The sequence below is a fragment of the Mobula birostris genome, chromosome 9 (genome assembly GCF_030028105.1).
Source record: "Mobula birostris isolate sMobBir1 chromosome 9, sMobBir1.hap1, whole genome shotgun sequence".
Lineage (NCBI taxonomy): Eukaryota > Metazoa > Chordata > Chondrichthyes > Myliobatiformes > Myliobatidae > Mobula > Mobula birostris.
This window is the reverse complement of record NC_092378.1, coordinates 86862132-86881102: the sequence shown is the minus strand read 5'-3', so window position 1 is coordinate 86881102 and position 18971 is coordinate 86862132. Positions and strand designations below refer to the sequence as shown.

General features: G+C 41.4%; 1 protein-coding gene across 3 annotated transcripts in view; it reads left to right on the top strand.

Moving 5' to 3' along the window:
- The window catches only part of usp22 (ubiquitin specific peptidase 22), a 222747-nt gene that overhangs the window by 119559 nt on the left and 84217 nt on the right, over nucleotides 1-18971 (top strand). For 2 of the 3 annotated variants that reach the window (XM_072268360.1, XM_072268359.1), the window contains exon 3: nucleotides 13702-13815. In XM_072268360.1, coding sequence (XP_072124461.1) covers nucleotides 13702-13815 — 114 coding nt within the window. Of the gene's footprint in view, nucleotides 1-6843; nucleotides 7083-13701; nucleotides 13816-18971 lie in introns of those variants that run through there. The other variant, XM_072268361.1, reaches the window with a different exon arrangement.

Genomic DNA, 18971 nt, shown 5'->3' with positions numbered 1-18971 from the left:
CAAGGCCGCCCTGAATTGTGCAGCCAATTGTAAAATTGGAATGGGAACATCCATGAGAAAGTAAGTGTTGCTTGCAAACACTGATAACACTTGCCCACTGCTGAGTTTTGGAAAAGCTTATTTAGAATTACCTCCTGGTTGTGCAGTAGGTGTCTTTGGTATGGCAGCTGGCCTATTATCGGTCATGATATCACGTGGAATGAATCAGCTTGGTTGAAGACCAACTTGTATGATGAAGACCTTGGGAAGAAGTGAAGATTGTCCAAAAACTTTCTGGCTGAAGAGAGATGGAAATGCTAGTGCCAAAGATGAGGAAGAAGTATGCTTTGCCTTGCCATTGTTCTTGGTGCTGCCTTTAATTAGCTGTTTATTATTCATTGTTTACAACTTGTTAGAGACCTTGCCGTATTTGTTGATTTATGAGTGCTTACTGTTGCAACTTCTGAATTTTTAGTGTTTAATGTATCTTTGCTAAGTTTTCAAGTGTGTTTGATATTGTTTCTGGTATGCAACTGGGTACCTTTTTAATTCAGCATTAATTCCCTTGCTCTGATCAAGCCTGTGTACAAAGCTCCCATGATCGACATTTGGATAAGCTACCTGCTTTCTGATTGCTGGTGGAATAACTCTGCTGCCAAAGAGGGGAGCCTGTCTGGCCTGCTGCTGTGCCCAGAGGATGTTACCAAGGTTTTCTGTTTTGGAAATGGAATTAGACTATGGACTTGTATTTTTTATATTCTGTGGTTTTGCCCTTTTTTTTTGAGCAAGGGAGCGAGTTTTGGGGAGAGGGGTTGATGTTTTGTTTCTGTGCGGAGAGAGGGGTATTTGGAGGCTGATATTGTTTGTGTTTCATGTGGGGGGGAAGGGGGTTTGGGTGTTGATTGTGTTGCCTTTTTTGATTTCGTGGCTATCTGGAGAAGAAGAATCAGTGTTGTATGCTTTGATAATAAATGAACCTTTGAACTTTGATCATTATGGCAGTGAAAAATATCAGTTCATGAGGTTACGGAGTGTAGTGGGATATAATTTTGCTATTCACAGTATCAGTACATTTGAAGCAGTGACTGAGAGACCAACAGTACATTTTTGTGGGTGCCAGTTTAGGTGGACTAGATCTGATGACTGCAGCCTTGTGCTGCTTGCCAAAGAGCAAGATGGGAGTTTATATTCACAAGGACTGTGCACTGATTACTCCTATCATTGGCATCATGAATAGATGAATTTTGAACTGACAAACTGGTGAAGATAAGATCAAGTTGTCAATTCTTCATTGGTTTGCCCATTCCTAATCTTAGGCTCAGTCAAGCAATTGTCAATCAGTGCTTGAGTAATTCTGTCATTGGTAGATCTATACAATCATGGTATCAAAGTCCCCAACTTAAGATATTCTGTTCCGGTGCTTCTCATACTTAGTGCTGCTCAAAGATGAACTGATGAAAATGGTAGCTAGTGATCAAGGGAATCTAATGCCACGAGACTTGGAGTTTGGAGTTAATTGTGAGAACCCCTTCTTGTGTGTACAAATCATAATGCTATTCCTTCCAATTGCTCAGTCCTGAAGGCAAGATGGGAGTTGTGATGCAGTAGTCTGCTGCTTTGGTTGCAAAGGTTTTGAGTTAGACTGTTAAATCATTTGTGGGACATTGGGTTGGTTGAAGGTGGTGGAGAATGGGTTGAACAGACATCATCAACAGATTTTCTATAGATATAGTCAATTGCTTGTTTGTAGGCATCCAGAGCTTAAGTACCTTCTAGTCCTTCCATACTATGCAGTGATCACGTGTATAATCAGCAAATGTACCCTTAGGTTTGAGTCGATTTGGCTTTTCTAGGAGGGTTCTCTCAAATGTCTGCAGATGTGCTATAGAAAGTATCTTGACAGGTTGTATCTTAGAATCAGAATCTGGTTTATTATCACTGGCATGTGCCATGAAATTTGTTAGCCTAGCAGTAGCAGCAGTTCAATGCAATACATAATCTAGCAGAGAAAAAAAAAGTTAATATTTAAAATAAATCAATTACAGTATACATATATTAAATTTAAAACATGCAAAAATCAGAAATGCTGTATATTTTTTAAAAAGGTGTGGTGGTATCCAAGGGTTCAATGTCCATTTTGGAATCGGATGGCAGAAGGGAAGAAGCTGTTCCTGAATTGCTGAGTGTGTGCCTTCAGGCTTCTGTACCTCCTACCTGATGGTAACAGTGAGAAAAAGGCATGCCCTGGGTGCTGGAGATCCTTAATAATGGAGGCTGCCCGACTAGGAGTTGAAGATGCCATCGTCTACCTGCTGAACCCTGTCTACGCCCACCTGGACAAGCCAGCGAGCACTGTGATGGTCATGTTTTTTGACTTCTCCAGTGCATTTGACACCATCCACCCTGCTCTGCTGGGGCAGTAGCTGACAGCGATGCAGGTGGATGCTTTCCTGGTGTCATGGATTCTTGATTACCTGACTGGCAGACCACAGTACGGGTGCTTGCAACACTGTGTGTCCGACAGAGCGATCAGCAACACTGGGGCTCCACAGGGGACTGTTTTGTCTCCCTTTCTCTTCACCGTCTACACTTCGGACTTCAACTACTGCACAGAGTCTTGTCATCTTCAGAAGTTTTCTGATGACTCTGCCATAGTTGGATGTATCAGCAAGGGAGATGAGGCTGAGTACAGGACTACGGTAGGAAACTTTGTCACATGGTGTGAGCAAAATTATCTGCAGCTTAATGTGGAAAAAGACTAAGGAGCTGGTGGTAGACCTGAGGAGAGCTAAGGTACCGGTGACCCCAGTTTCCATCCAGGGGGTCAGTGTGGACATGGTGGAGGATTACAGATACCTGGGGATATGAATTGACAATAAACTGGACTGGTCAAAGAACCCTGAGGCTGTCTACAAGAAGGGTCAGAGCTGTCTCTATTTCCTGAGGAGACTGAGGTTCTTTAACATCTGCCGGACGATGCTGAGGATGTTCTATGAGTCTGTGGTAGCCAGTGCTATCATGTTTTCTGTTGTGTGCTGTGGCAGCAGGCAGAGGGTAGCAGACACCAACAGAATCAACAAACTCATTTGTAAGGCCAGTGATGTTGTGGGGATGGAACTGGACTCTCAGTGCCATCTTGGACAATGTCTTCCATCCACTACATAATGTACTGGGTGGGCACAGAAGTACATTCAGCCAGAGACTCATTCCACCGAGATGCAGCACAGAGCGTCATAGGAAGTCATTCCTGTCTGTGGCCATCAAACTTTACAACTCCTCCCTTGGACGGTCAGACGCCCTGAGCCAATAGGCTGGTCCTGGACTTATTTCCTGGCATAATTTACATATTACTATTTAACTATTTATGGTTTTATTACTATTTATTATTTATGGTGCAACTGTAACAAAAACCAATTTCCCCCGGGATTAATAAAGTTTGACTATGACTATTTGGCTAATTGTCCTGTGATTAGGCTGGGGTTAAATGGGTGATTTGGCACACTGGGTTAGAAGAGCCTGTTCCATACTGTCTCTAAATAAAATAAAAACTTGCCAGCTTTACTACTTCCCCTCCTGCCTCCTTATTCTGGCTTCTGCCCTGTTCCTTTCCCTAGATGCTACTTAACATGCTCCAGAATTTTGTGTGGTTTACTCAAGATCTCCAGCATTTGCAGAATCTCTTCTGTTTAATTCAGATAACACAAAGATTGGAAGTATTGAGTTAGTGCAGATGGTTGTCGTTGGTTATAATGCGACTGATAGAATGCAGAGTTGGGCTGAGAAGTGGCAGATGGAATTCATTATGGAGAAGTGTGATGTGATACACTTTGGAAGGTTGAACATGAAGGTGGAGTACAAGTTAATGGCAAGATTCTTAGCAATGTTGAGGAAGAAGGACCTTGGTGTGTAAATCCACAGATCTCTCAAAGTTATCACATAAGTTGGTAAGGTGGTTAAGGAGGCATATGATGTGCTGACTTTGATTAATAGGGTGAGTGAGTTCAAGAGCTGCGAGGTAATGTTGAAACTGGTTAGACCACACCGAGTATTCAGTTCTGATTGCCTCATTCCAGGAAGGATGTAGAATCTGTAGAGATGGTGCTCAGGTGCTTTACTAATACCAGAGAACATCTGTTTAAACTAAGTGGAGGATGGTGTAGAGCTTTTTTTTAAAAACACGATGGTGGGTACCTGAGAGACACCTCAGATAGGCACATGGATATATAGGAAATGGAGGCTTCATAGGAGCTGAGGGTTAAAATGATACTGTAGTCAGGTACCATCCACTTAAGCAATTAATTAAGCAATGCTGTTCTGCACAAAACTTATACTGCGTGGTTATGAGTTACTGCCACCTTCCTGTCAGTTTGAACTAGTCTGGCCATTCTCCTCTGACCCCACAAGGTGTTTTCACCCACAAAACTGCAACTCACTGGATGTTTTTTGTTTCTTGCGCTATTCTCAGTAAACTCGAGACTGTGAAAATCCCACAATATCCTCAGTTTCTGAGACGCTCAAACCATCCCATCTAGCGCCAACAATCGTTCCACGGTCAAAGTCACTTACATCAAATTTCTTCCCAATTCGGATGTTTGGTCTGAACAACTGAACCTCTTGGCCGTGCCTGTATGTTTTTATATATTGAGTGCTGCCACATGATTGGCTGAATAGATATTTGCATTAATGTACATGTACAAGTGTACCTACTAGTGTCCACTGGGTGTCAGTTGGCACAAAATCATGAACTATGCTGTGCTGCACTGTTCAAAAACTGCGCAGAGATTGTGGATGCGTTCATTGTGATGTTCAAAAGTTCATTAAATGTCAGAAAGCTCCCAATAGATTAACAAAGTGATTTGTATTGAAATGGCGCACACGACGATGGTCATGCAAAAAACTCAATCATCTACCCTGCAAGAATGTTGTGTGCTTCACTTCATGTTCTTCTAAATTCCATGGAGTACACGTGCAATACTAACTCTTTCTTCACCTGAGAAATGAGTTAGTTTTATTTTGATTTTAATGTGCTATTCAAGACTAGAAGATGGAAAGCTAAGTGCAAGTCAGTTAGCAAAATATAAGCCATTGGAAGAACTGTGTGTCAAACAGCATCTGGAGGTGAAAGGATGGTTGACATTTCAGACTTTGACTCTGCATGAGGACTGAGTACAGAAGAAAGATAACCAGCATACAGAAATAAGGGGGGGGGGGGGAGACAATGGCCGGTAGGTGGTAGCTGGATCCAGATAGGGAGCCAAGGGAGGAGAAACCCAGGTAGGTAGTTGTGTGGATAGCAGATGGAACGAAGTGAAGAATAGTGATGAGTCAGAGTTTGGGGGGGGGGGAGGGTCCAAAATAAAGGAAACCAGAATTAGAGCTGTGGAAGCCACATTTCCTGCTGTCAGTTAATCTGGCAAATATTATTATCTAGTAGAAACCATTCTTAAGTGTCGGATCTTGTTTATTTTTGATTCTTGGGTTCTTTCAACAGTTCAGGAATGAGCAAGAAACTTTTGAATCATTGATTCTTCATTGTTTATTTAAAGTTTTAAGTATTTGAAACTAAGTGAGGAGCCTTTGAAAACTATCACCTTAATACACAAGATAACCATGTTAACATTGTGGGCTGAATAGTCTGTTCCAGTGCTGTACTCTTCTAACAGAAAATTCCTTAGATAACAGAATCAAATCAAAAGGTGATATAATTAAAACAATTCTAACATGTAGCAAGATATTCCAGCTCTTAGCTTCTTTCCTCCCCCTCCTGTTTTCTCCTATCATTTCAGATCTCCCCCTCCCACTTTCAAATCTCTTACGATCTCTTCTTTCAGTTAGTCCTGACGAAAGGTCTTGGCCTGAAACGTCGACTACTTCTTCCTATAGATGCTGCCTGGCCTGCTGCGTTCCACCAGCATTTTGTGTGTGTTGTATGAAAATAGGCAACTTGCTTTTTTGAAAATAAAACTAAATATAACTAATCTGCTTTTATTAAAATTAATATTTTAAAGGGATTATAGCATAAAAGGTAAATCTAGCAATAAATCTAGGGTCTTGATTTAAATGTAGCACAAAACAAATAAAAACTATAGATGCTAGAACTTGAAATAGAAATACACTCAGATCTGCCTGTTTCTGTGAAATGAGAAATAGTTAATTTTGCAGTGTGATGATCTTTCATCAGAACTAGGAATGTTGGAAACCAAACATTGCTGGAAATGTGGGAAGGAGCCGAGGGATCGAAGGGAATGCCTGAATGCTGCAACTGGTATTGATACCAGCCCAGGGGCAGTGAAAAGTGTTAATCAAAGCTGATCTGTATAGAGGATGTGCGGGGGGGGGGGGGGGCGGAGTGAATGAAAACAGAGCAGCAAAAATGCAAAAGAAAGATGTATAAGATTCAGAGTTTTGTAATTGTTGAACGGTGCAAGTAAACAAAAAATTATTAAGTATCACATTCTGTGCTTACAACGTTGTCTCCAACAAAGAAACCAGTAACAGATGGGAAGATCATTTTTCCGGAGGTTTTTGATCAATCCAGAAGGGTGCCCTGGAGACTCCAGTTTCCTGTTAAATCTCTATCTACTCTTGCCTTGGTGTTTGACTTCATGCACGTGGCAACAAAGCGTAGCAATTTCAGTTAACCAGCCTTTCCAGTTGGCAACAAGTGTACAGTTCTGATGAAAGATCATAAGCCTGCAACATTAATGTGGTTGCTCACTCCACAGATGCTGAATGACCTGCTGAATATATCCAGCATTTTCTGTTTTATTTCAGATTTCCACATTTGCAATAAACTGGTTCAGAAGAGAAGATCTTTAGCTGTTGTCTCAGGCAAACAGGATTAGAAGATGGAGAAACATCCAAGTTTAAGGAAGTAACACACCTGCAGTAATGGGAATTAAAAACTTCAGAAACAAAATGCGACAAATCGCCTTAAATTTAAGCCAATAGAATAACTTCTATCACCTACCAAATGTCACAACACGTCTTTAGCAAGCAATTATTTTTAAAAATAAGATCGATGAACAATACTTTAGCGCTGTTATGGCATTCCACCTTATGAGCATTGAGTATGAAGTGCAAATAAACAATGCAGCTAGCAGGTATCTTTGCCATTCATTTTCTATAATATCTGGTAGATAGATTTAAACACAGACGTTAATGATTGCCTGATGAATCACTTCCACTTAGAGTGGAAGCATTTTATCATCACTACGCTCCCACAATGACTAATGATAATGAAACCAAGAAACTCAAAGACCAGAAGTGTACAGTTTTGTTTAAAGAATCCCATAAGTTCAATAAATAATTGATGATATTTGAAGCCCAAACAGTATATACGGACATAACTGTTAATCATGATAGCAGAAGGTGCAGTTTATCTGAATGTTGTATTATTATTCAGTTTGATGTGGCTTGGAATGCAAATCCTGCTTGCTCTAAATAACATGGATGCTCTCCCATTCTAAACAAGTCATCTAACAGACTCCATTCAGGTTAGATACAAAAGATGTGTGTTATTCAGTATGACAAGGACATTGCAGCAAGTTAATTCATTCTAAAAACAGCAGCAAATTCAAATCAAGGATGCATTCAGTCCTTTATTGTGTTCTAAAGATCTTTCCCAGAAAACAATTCAGTCAAGCGTGGCACAAGATGCCAGAAAACAAAATTGAGGGAAATTTTGAAAGAGATTGAGTACTCCAAATGCCAAGCTACAGCATTCAGTGAGCAGCAAGACTGATTTGATGATGATAGCACAATATCACTTTTCTGTGAACAGGAAAACATTGAAAATTGTCCATTGAAGTGCAAAAGGTTGTTCATAACTTGGTCAACTTTTCTTCTTTAACCAATTAAACTGAGTAATCATTCTTTATTTGGTGTGCTGTTTGTAGCATTCAGCAAGTGTAGTCAGAACTTTTCATCTTCATTCTTGATTAAGTTGTTATGAGTTTATTCAACTTTTCTTGTGCCTTCCCTCACTAAACTGTGCATTGAAGCCTTTCCAATTTGTAGGTGGTGAAATTTTGCAATGGCAGCAATAATGGAGAGGAAACTGAGGAAGCTTGTGTTTCCTTTTGCTCTTTTAGTGGCAGAGATTGAGTGTAAAAAGTACTATCCAAAACGTTCAGCATCCTGTGGACAACATAAGAGTGCTGCAGGCAGACTATGTGGTATGGAAAGAGGACATCTTTAAGGATGTACAGAATTCCAGTCATATGGATGACGGTCCTTTATATAAACTGCATTGAGTCTTAAAGCTGCATTTACTTAAGACAAGGTTATTGAAATGCAGTTGATGTATCCTTGACAGTCATATTTTGAGGAGATTGTAGATTGGGTTGTTACTGTACCAAGAACTTTTGTTTGCTTATCATCCAGATAGATGATTCCATACACAAATACATTAATGTTGTATAAAAATAAAGCAGCAATGCAGAGTATAGTACTACATTTCCATAGTAAGTGCAGTGTAAAGTGCAAAAGCCGTGATGAGTTAGTGCACAGCTCTATTATAGGTCTGATCAAGAGTCTTCTGTTAATGGGATAAAAGCTGTCCTCCAGTCTGATGATACATGTACTCAAGTTGAAGTCACCTATAGTAGCAACCCTGTTATTTTTTTTTCACAAACAAGAAAAAATCTGCAAATGCTGGAAATCCAAGCAAAACGCATGCTGGAGGAACTCAGTGGACCAAGCAAGATCGATGGGGAAAAAAAAGTAGAGTTAACATTTTGGGCTGAGGCTTTTCATCAGGACTGGGAAAAAATGAGTCAGAATAGGAAAGTTGGGGGAAGGGAGGAAGACCCACAAGGTGATATGTGAAACTGGGAGAGGAAGTAGGGGTAAAGTAAAGAGCTAGGAAGTTGATTGGTAAAAAAGATGCAGGGCTGAAGAAGGCCATGGAAGGAAGAAAAGGGGGAGGAGCACCAGAGAGGTGATATTCAGGCTACGTCCACACTAGACCGGATAATTTTGAAAACGCCGGTTTCGTGTAAAAACGATAGGTGTCCACAACAGGCGTTTTTCAAAATATCTCCGTTCACATTAGAACGGATATTTGGACAAATCTCCTACTGGGCAGACACAGGACACACAGAAAGCAAACAAGGAGGAAACTGTATACCTGGTGCGCATTTGTCAAGTTACAGACTAGAAAAACTTAAAAGGAATTGCCGTTGGCTCTTGCGCAAGAGGACTTAAAACTAAAAAACAACAAATACCGGAGCGAATGGAAGCAACTGACTGGGAGTTCACGGGCAGTATAACCCAGCTGACGACGAACATTGAAAAACTGACTAAGTCTGTTGCATTAATAAAGCACCTTTTTAAATGTATAAAACATGTCTGCATCAGTGTTATCTTGTATTTCCATACAATGTTACATTAGGCTGTTACACATCTATTGTCAGAGAAGTACTTGGATAAATAGGTAAACCACCTTCATACAAGCAAGGACAGAAAACAGGGCAAAGTTTGTATACTTATTTATTCAGTAAGCTATGGGTCAAAGTATTTGGTGAGTACATTTCTAACTCTTCTGGCTTCAGTCTTGTTTCCGTCTGTTCTGAAATTGTTAGGTTGTGTGTGGGGGGTTGCATTCAAGAAAACAATGAAATGCCACGCTGCCACCACTATCTGTTCCGGCACGTCATGGCAGCGTTTTTAAAAAATATCCATTTACCCCATCCACACTGCTCTGCACAATCGGCGTTTTCAAATTTACACACCCTGGAGGGTGTTTTAGAAAATTTCCGTTTTCGGGGGAGGAAAACGCCATCTCAGTGTGGACAGAGGGTCAAAACGAAGAGAAAAAGCTTTGGTTAAGGATTTATCTGACTAGTATGGGCGTAGCCCCAGGTAATGAGAAGGTAAAAGAGGGGAATGGTGAAGGGGGAGGGGGCATTACCAGAAGTTTGAGTTCTCAAGCATTCTGGTAATGTTCTCTCCCCCCCCCCCCCCCCAAAACTCCCTATACTCACTCTTTAGGACCTCATCCCTTTTCCTATACATGTCATTGGTACCAATGTGTATCAAAACTTGTAGCTGCTCACCTCCCTCTCAAGAATACTGTGGACTCGATTCAGGACATCTGATCCTGGTCCCATGAAGGGAACATGCCATTTGGGAGTCTCATACTATTCTGCCAGATCTCCTGTCTGTTCTCCTAACCAATGAATCTTCGCTCACTGTCCCACTTCCCCTTCCCTTCTGTCTTACTCCCCCTTTCCTCCTTGGCCACCAAGCCAGACTTGGTGCCTGAGACCTGACTGCTGTGGCTTTCCCCTGGTAGTTCGTTCCACCCAACATTATCCATAGCAGGGCACCTATTGAGAATCTGGCAATGAAAGTTATTTGGGGAACTTTGTCTTTAAGCCCTTTTGTTTACCTTCTAATTTTCCTACAGTGGTTTTTAATGTTGTTTCCCCACTCCATTAGACACTCTCCTAACTTTCTATTATTAGGATGCCACTAATATTTTCTCACATGAAGATGTGCAAGATATTTGGATCTCATCAATATGTCATTATTGGTTCCCTAGTGTCATCATTCAATGAACCAGTGTTTACTTCCTTCCCTGTCGTTGGCCACCTTGGTCATGGATGTTTTGTATTTGGAGCCTACATTAAGAAGTGGAAATTGGCCAGTCACTCACTTGAATTTGCCCAGCTATTATTCGAGGTCATGGCTGATCTAATCTTGGCCTCTACATCAATATACCTGCTTTGTCTCCATTACTTTTGACTTTTCTACATCTAAGTTTCTATTGTTCTCTGCCATGAATGTATTCAATGACTCTTCTTGGTCATAATGCTTTGCAATTCTTTAAGAGTACAAATTCTTCCCGAGATCCCCCTTGATTCAGATCCTGCTTCCCCCTACTCGCTATGTATCCACTTATCATTCCTCTTCCCACTTCACTTCCCCAACTGCTAAACAAACCCCTTATTCTTTCATACTCCAATGTAGGCGCAACCTTGCTTCATATGGAAATCCCTGAATCCCACGCGTCAATCTAGTGAGGCTTCTGTGTATTAAATCTAATAAGCATATCCTCAAATATGGAGACTAAAACTGCATGTAGCATTCCCATTGTGTGTTTTACCAGAGCCCAGGAAGCTGCATTAAAACTCCCTGCTCTTATAGGGCTTTCCCCTTGCAATGAAAAGCATGGGAAGTACTACTGAAAAACCTTGGTTGGTTGAGTACTACAGCAAATTTACATATGGTAAATGATGCAGCTAAAGTGCCTTGCTATTTCAGGAGATGAATGTTGCCTGCCCAGTGGAATATAATCAGAACATCTGGATTGAGGAAATTCTGTAGACTGGTCTTGAGATGCCGGCTATTCATTTTCTGTTTTCAAGGTATACAAGAAGTTAGGTAAAACACTGCTTGGTAGACGTTGTGCATGGCTGAAGTTTGGCCTTTGATTATGTTTTTCCTGGTACCTCTGCTGGTGGAGATGGTGGTGAAATTTACAATGCCTTCAATGATGAAAGTGAATACATGAGATATGAAAGTAATCCATACTTTACAAAGACTTACAATGGATGTTGATCATCCAGGTCCTTGGGCAGGAGTTAGTTATAGCATGACTAACCTCTCGGAGCACTTTATCACAGTAGAAGTGAGTGCAGCTGGACGGTAGTCATTGAGGCAACTCGTCCTACTTTTCTTGGGCTCCAATATGATGCCCCTTTGAAGCAGGTGGGAGTCTCTGGCTGCAGTGGTGAGAGTTGAAGATGTCCTTGTACGTTCTAGGTTTTCAGCATTGTACCAGGTACTCTGAGGCCTGATGCCTAAACTTCATGTAGAATTGTTTTTCTGTTCTTACAGTAGCTTTCTGTAGGTTGAATCTGGACGATTTGTAGAGTTCTGGATCACTAATCTTGAAAACCACAGATCTTGCCCTCACCACACTGCTAATCTTATGGTTCACCCACGGCTTCTGGTTTGGTTATGTCCTGCATGTTCTCGAAGGCGCACACGTCATCCGCATAGGTCCTGATGTAGTCGGTAACAACTGTGGCATATTCATTCAGATTTGAAGATAGATTCCTGAATATGGTCTAGTTGATCGGTTTATGGGTGGAGGAGATGCATGGCCTTGGTCGTAGTGAGGACTGGGCCTCAAGCTGTTTGCAGCTGCCCATGGGGAGCATCAGAGTCGGGTACTGGAGGCGGTGTGGCACAGTGTTCACACTGGAGTTGGAGTGCCCCCCAGTTCAATTGAAAACTGCTGCAACATTCCATGGACTCAGGGACTTGCATATTATTTTGTGTGACTGTATTTTACTGCTGTCTTATGCACTACATGTATATTCTGCTGTGTGTGACTGTTGGCACTTCGTTTTGCATCTGGCATTGGAATAACAGTGCTTCATTTGGCTGTATCCATGGGTATTCATGTATGGTTGAATAACAATTAAACTTAAACCACAATGATGGCAGAAAACTTCCTCAGCAGATAAAACAGATGAAATGTAACCATTAGATGTTCCAGGTTGGCAGAGCTGGACTGAGACGTATGCATACCGTAATGAGTTAAACGTGAAGAAAATGCCATGACTTCTTTTATCTGACATTGCTGTCCAGTCCATGCAGTGGAAAGTGACACCCTCAAGCTGAAGCTCTTTGTCCAGAATGCTGTGGTGGAGCCATGTTTCTGTGAAGCAAAGTACATAATAGTCTCTAATATCCCTCCTGGTACTGCATTCTTGCTCTGAGATCTTGAATTTTATTTTCAAGACTGTACATTAGCTAGGAGGATGATAGGGATTGGGGCCTCAGAGCCTTGCATTTCAGTTTTACTTGCAGGCCAGCACATCATCTGCATTTTCAGAAAGGGAAACTGCACTCAATCCCTGGGTGGCTGACAGTCTGGAGTCTGCTGATTTTTGATGATCAATGGAGTTTTTAAATGTTGTAAAACAATGTTGCTTACTGTACCTATGGCTGTGACTGTATATTTCAACTGTTGTCCTAAATGGGAATATTTGATTCCCTTCAGAGCTGCATGCAAAAATGTCGCCACTCTCGTGTCATCTTACAGGTTTGTATGGTGTTGCACTGCAGACATAATCAGATTTGAAACATTGTCTGTAATTTAGTTCATCTGTTTTGAAAGCTTTTTTGAGATTGAAATAGGTCATGCATTAAACTTAGTAGTTCTGTTCTACACCTCTGGCATTTTATTTATGGATAAAGGCCACATTCATCATACTTAACACAAGTTTGCATTGTGACTCAGTTGGTGATCTCTTGACCACTGAGAGAAAGATATTGAAGTGGATCCTTGCTGTGGCATTTTTTCCTGTTTGGTAGACATGAAAATGCTCTGACTACCTCACTGGGCTTGACTTTATGGTGATGATTGTAATTCAGGATTATCGCATTTTGGAGGTTCTTTCCCCATGGAGATCATTTAATCATACCAGTAGTATTTCTGTGTGATGTTATGCATTTTTGAGTTTTGTGTAATCTCGGTGTTAATAATTTCAAGATTAGCTTGGTGTTATGATGCAATGAATATACTTACCAGGAAGAAATATACTTACACGATACTTGAAAGACGCAAGGGATAGCTAGGGGTGATTTATGTTTTCCATACTTTGTAATTTTATTTCAAATCCTGTACTTCAAGTTGGGCTTTATTTATCAAAAGATAATAACTGTAAACTCCTTAACATTTATTTACCTTTTTCTCTCCTTCAGCCATAGACCTCTTGTATGGAGGTATATATTGTTTTATGTGTCAAGATTATATATATGACAAAGACATGGAACAAATTGCCAAAGAAGAACAAAGAAAAGCATGGAAGTTGCAAGGTATGTGGCACAGCAGAGGTTTCTATTTCGGTTCGTTTTGCGGTTTAATCTTAAGGATGTTTTAAGGAAATGTGCACAATGTCCTGGGACACCTAATATTTTGGGCAGAAAACTCTTGCACTGATGTATTCCTTATCTGGTTTGGATAATCAAACTTGTGAAAGATAAAGAAGAAAGAACATTTGACTTATTAAGGCACATTGCTAAGTTTAAAATGATCCAATATAATTTGAATTAATATGGATCATTTGAGGAAGGAAGTATTTAGTTATGAATTTAGGATGAGCTGTCATTTATGCAGGTAGAAAACAGAAGACTGACAAGAAGAGCCCTGATGCACAAGGAGATACGGCACTACGGTAGCATAGCAGTTAGTGCAACACTACCACAGCCAGGGGCATCGGAGTTCAATTCTGGCATCATCTAAGGAGTTTTTCCTGAGTGCTCTGGTTTCCTTCCAGAGTCCAAAGTACCACATTATCATTATAAATTGTCCCATTATTACGCTAGGGTTGAATTGGGGTTGTCAGGGGTTGCTGAGGTGACACAGCTCAATCCATGCTGTATTGCTAAAGAGATAAGTGCCAGGCTTGTGTTGAAAGGAGATGATCTTTGTAATTGATGTAACTTTTTGACCTCTGCTTAAGCAAGTTGTGATGAAGTTGTTTTCTGGGTAATAACAGTCTTTTTACAATGCCACTCATTAAAAGTTTTTTTTGGCTAAACCTTTGTTAGCACTTTCGTAGAGCAGAATAATAAGTTGATCCATGTCTTAATCCAGAATTAATACTTTCATAGAATAGTACAGCACAGTACAGGCCCTTCGGCCCACAATGTTGTGCTGACCCTCAAACCCTGCCTCCCATATCACCCTCCACCTTAAATTCCTCCGTATACCTGTCTAGTAGTCTCTTAAATTTCACTAGTGTATCTGCCTCCACCACTGACTCAGGCAGTGCATTCCACGCACCAACCACTCTGAGTTTTAAAAAAAAACCTTCCTCTAATATCCCCCTTGAACTTCCCACACCTTACCATAAAGCCATGTCCTCTTGTATTGAGCAGTGGTGCCCTGGGGAAGAGGTGCTGGCTATCCACTCTATCTATTCCTCTTAATATCTTGTATACCTCTATCATGTTGCCTCTCATCCTCCTCTCCAAAGAGTAAAGCCCCAGCTCCCTCAATCTCTGATCATAATCCATACTCTCTAAACCAGGCAGCATCCTGGTAAATCTCCTCTGTACCCTTTCCAATGCTTCCACATCCTTCCTATAGTGAGGCAACCAGAACTGTACACAGTACTCCAAGTGTGGCCTAACCAGAGTTTTATAGAGTTGCATCATTACCCCGCGACTCTTAAACTCTGTCTCTCGACTTATGAAAGCTAACACCCCATAAGCTTTCTTAACTACCCTATCTGCCTGTGAGGCAACTTTCAGGGATGTGTGGACATGTACCCTCAGATCCCTCTGCTCCTCCACACTACCAAGTATCCTGCCATTTACTTTGTACTCTGCCTTGGGGTTTGTCCTTCCAAAGTGTACCACTTCACACTTCTCTGGGTTGAACTTCATCTGCCACTTCTCAGCCCACTTCTGCATCCTATCAATGTCTCTCTGCAATCTTCGGCAACCCTCTGCACTATCTACAACACCACCAACCTTTGTGTCGTCTGCAAACTTGCCAACCCACCCTTCTACCCCCACATCCAGGTCGCTAATAAAAATCACGAAAAGTAGAGGTCCCAGAACCGATCCTTGTGCGACACAGTACTAATATTAGATCTAGTATGGTATTCCCCCTAGTCAGCCTGTCAACATACTGTGACAGGAATCCATCCTGGACACACTTAACAAACTCTGACCCATCTAAACACTTGGAACTAATCAGGTGCCAATCAATATTAGGGAAGTTAAAGTCACCCATGAAAACAACCCTGTTATTTTTGCACCTTTTCAAAATCTGCCTCCCAATCTGCTCCTCGGTATCTCTGCTGCTACCAGGGGGCCTATAGAATACCCCCAACAGAGTAACTGCTCCCTTCCTGTTCCTGACTTCCACCCATACTGACTCAAAAGAGGATCCTGCTACATTACCCACCCTTTCTGTAGCTGTAATAGTATCCCTGACCAGTAATGCCACCCCTCCTCCCCTTCTCTCCCCCCCCCGCCATCCCCTTTAAAGCACTGAAATCCAGGAATATTGAGAATCCATTCCTGCCCTGGTGCCAGCCAAGTCTCTGTAATGGCCACTACCAAGCCCTCTGTTAACACATCACTCATATATGGAGTATGGCCAGTATTCAGTAACCATTTTTCAGTAGGGTGAATGGCCTTTTTTTGTGCTATAATATTTCTGCAGAAAGATAAATCAGCGAATCATGCATTGGGGTTTTACCTTAAAGTTAATTTTTAAATTATTTAACTTTTAAGGACAGTTAAAAGAAACTGATAGGTTAAAAAGAAAATGACCAAGGCTAGGAGACTCTGAAAGTCTAATGTTCAGCTGCTAAGATTGGGAGAAAATACCACTTTTCCAGGCAAGCCTGGTCACTTTTTATGGATAATTTATTATCACTAAAAAGCCACCTAATCAAGTTTTTATATATGATAGATGAGTGGTATTGTAAGCAATGTGGATGGTTGCATTACATTGCAAAGCCGTTAACGAACTAAGCAAAGGGCAAATTAAGGCTAGTGGTTATCATTGCAGTTTGGACACATGAAGGGTGGAATAGCATTTTCTAAACTATGAAAAGATGATGAAAGCAGTAGAAATATAGAAATCTACAGCACATTACAGCCCCTTCAGCCACAATGTTGTGTCGACCATGTACCCTACTCTAAAAATTGCCTAGAATTTCCCTACCACATAGCCCTCTATTTTCTAAGCTCTACGTACCTATCTAACAGTCTCTTAAAAGACCTTATTGTATCCGCCTCCACCGCCTTTGCTGGTAGTACATTCCACATACTCGCCACTCTCTGAGTGGGGGAAAAACTTGCCCCTGACATCTCCCCCCCCCCCCCCCTCCTCCGTACCTATTTCCAAGCACCTTAAAACTATGCCCTCTCATGTTCATCCCCGGGGGAAAAAACCTCTGGCTATCTACAAGATCAATGTCCCTCATCATCTTGTACACCCTGATCAGGTCACCTCTCATCCTCCATTGCTCCAAGGAGAAAAGGCCAAGTTCACTCAACCCATTCTCATAAGGTATGCTCTCCAATCCAGGCAACATTCTTGTAAATCTCCTCTGCTCTCTGTCTATAGTATCCACATCCTTCCTGTAGTGAGGTGACCAGAACTGAACACTACTCCAAGTGGGATCTAACTAAGGTCTTGTATAGCTGTAAGATTATCTCACGGCTTTTGAACTCAATCCCACAGTTGATGAAGGCCAGCACACCTTCAGCTTCACATGCTCGGAGATGCAAGTGTTTTTTTTTGTCCGTGCATGCTGTATGTTTGATCAAATTGTCATGCATGGAGACAGGAAATCAATAATAGGTTAATGAAATGCAAACACCTTAAAGGCATATAATTGAACATCACAAAGTCCATGATGACCATTTTGCTCAACTACAATAATCACATTTGCCAACGAAACCCCTTTTTTACTGGGTGCCCCTTGCAATGTGGCTTGTTAGCCTGTCACTAGCAGCCACTGGACTCAGCAGTGAGAAAGCTACCTTTCTCAAACTCCGTATGTCTAGGGTCGATATGACATGGGTCCCACCTAATCTGCGAATTGGGGATGTCTTGCCCACCCAAACACCGAACTATGTAACTACTGGCCTAATGCAGTTGCCCATTGGTAAGAAATAACACTGCATGCAATTATAAAGGAAGTATATTTATAATTGCTAACTTAACCAAACCATTATTAAAACAAGAAAAAGAACAAAAGGAACACACAAAATGCTGGTGGAACGCAGCAGGCCAGGCAGCATCTATAGGAAGAAGTACAGTCAACGTTTCGGGTTGAGACTTCGTCACGAAGGGTCTCAACCCGAAACATTGACTGTACTTCTTCCTATAGATGCATTCCACCAGCATTTTGTATGTGTTGCTTGAATTTCCAGCATCTGTAGATTTTCTTGTGTTTGCGTTTTTAAAAGAACAAAAGGGCCCACCATCATTAAAACAGTCAAATGCACACAATCTTGGAGCTCAAATCTTCCAAAACCTGATGTGTCCAATGTACTCATGGTGCCAACTCCTATTCTTTGATCACTGGAAGGATTTCCCCTCTTGGGCTCCATCAAATCACGCATTCCCGTGGATCAAATACTACGGCCGATTCTCTCGAGCTTCTTCTCTGTCTCTCGTCGAGAAGGGCTCACCCCAGCGTCCATCACAAAAACCTCTCCGCCCAGCGTTCTGTAGAACCTTCTCCCATTCCACCATCCTGATTGGATGACAATACATTCCTGAGCATGCACCTCTTATCTTTAACGGTAACCCAAACACTACCAGCAGAAATCCATTAAATAAATAAATAATTTCTGTTTCTGCAGACATCTATTAAATAAAATGCCCTACAACATGAGCTGTAAATCTTAACCAGGATGTTACACCTATATTAGGTCTATATCTTATGCCTTGCCTACTCAAGTGCCAATCTAAATGTCTCTTAAACTTTGTAACCGTGTCTGATTCCATAATCACCTCTGGCACTACACTCCAGCTGTCATCCACTTTCTTTGTGTATGTATTTAAAAAAAATTCCTTGCCCTTCAGACCTCTTTAAAACTCCTTTTCACTTTAAACTTCTGGAGAAAAGAATTGACTTTTGCCCTATCTACGCTTCTGGAGATGTGTCCACCTTTGGTGTACGCCAAGACTATTACCACCTCCAGACCACTCGCATATCCCTACTTGTCTCGATCCTCCTCTTACTACTTGATTTTACACAAGTGTTCATTTAGAATCTCACCCACGTCCCCTGGCACAACGCTTAGTTTCTCCCTTCAATTCTTAAGAAGATCCCACTGTTTTCTGTAGCTATCTCCTTGCTTCTAGTGTACTTTTAAAGTACTTGGGGTTCTTAATCTTGTCTGTCAAGGGCATTTCATGACTTATTTACCTTCATAATTTCCTCTGAGTACTCTCCCTGGGCTTCTGTATTCTTCAGGGAACCTACTTGAATGCA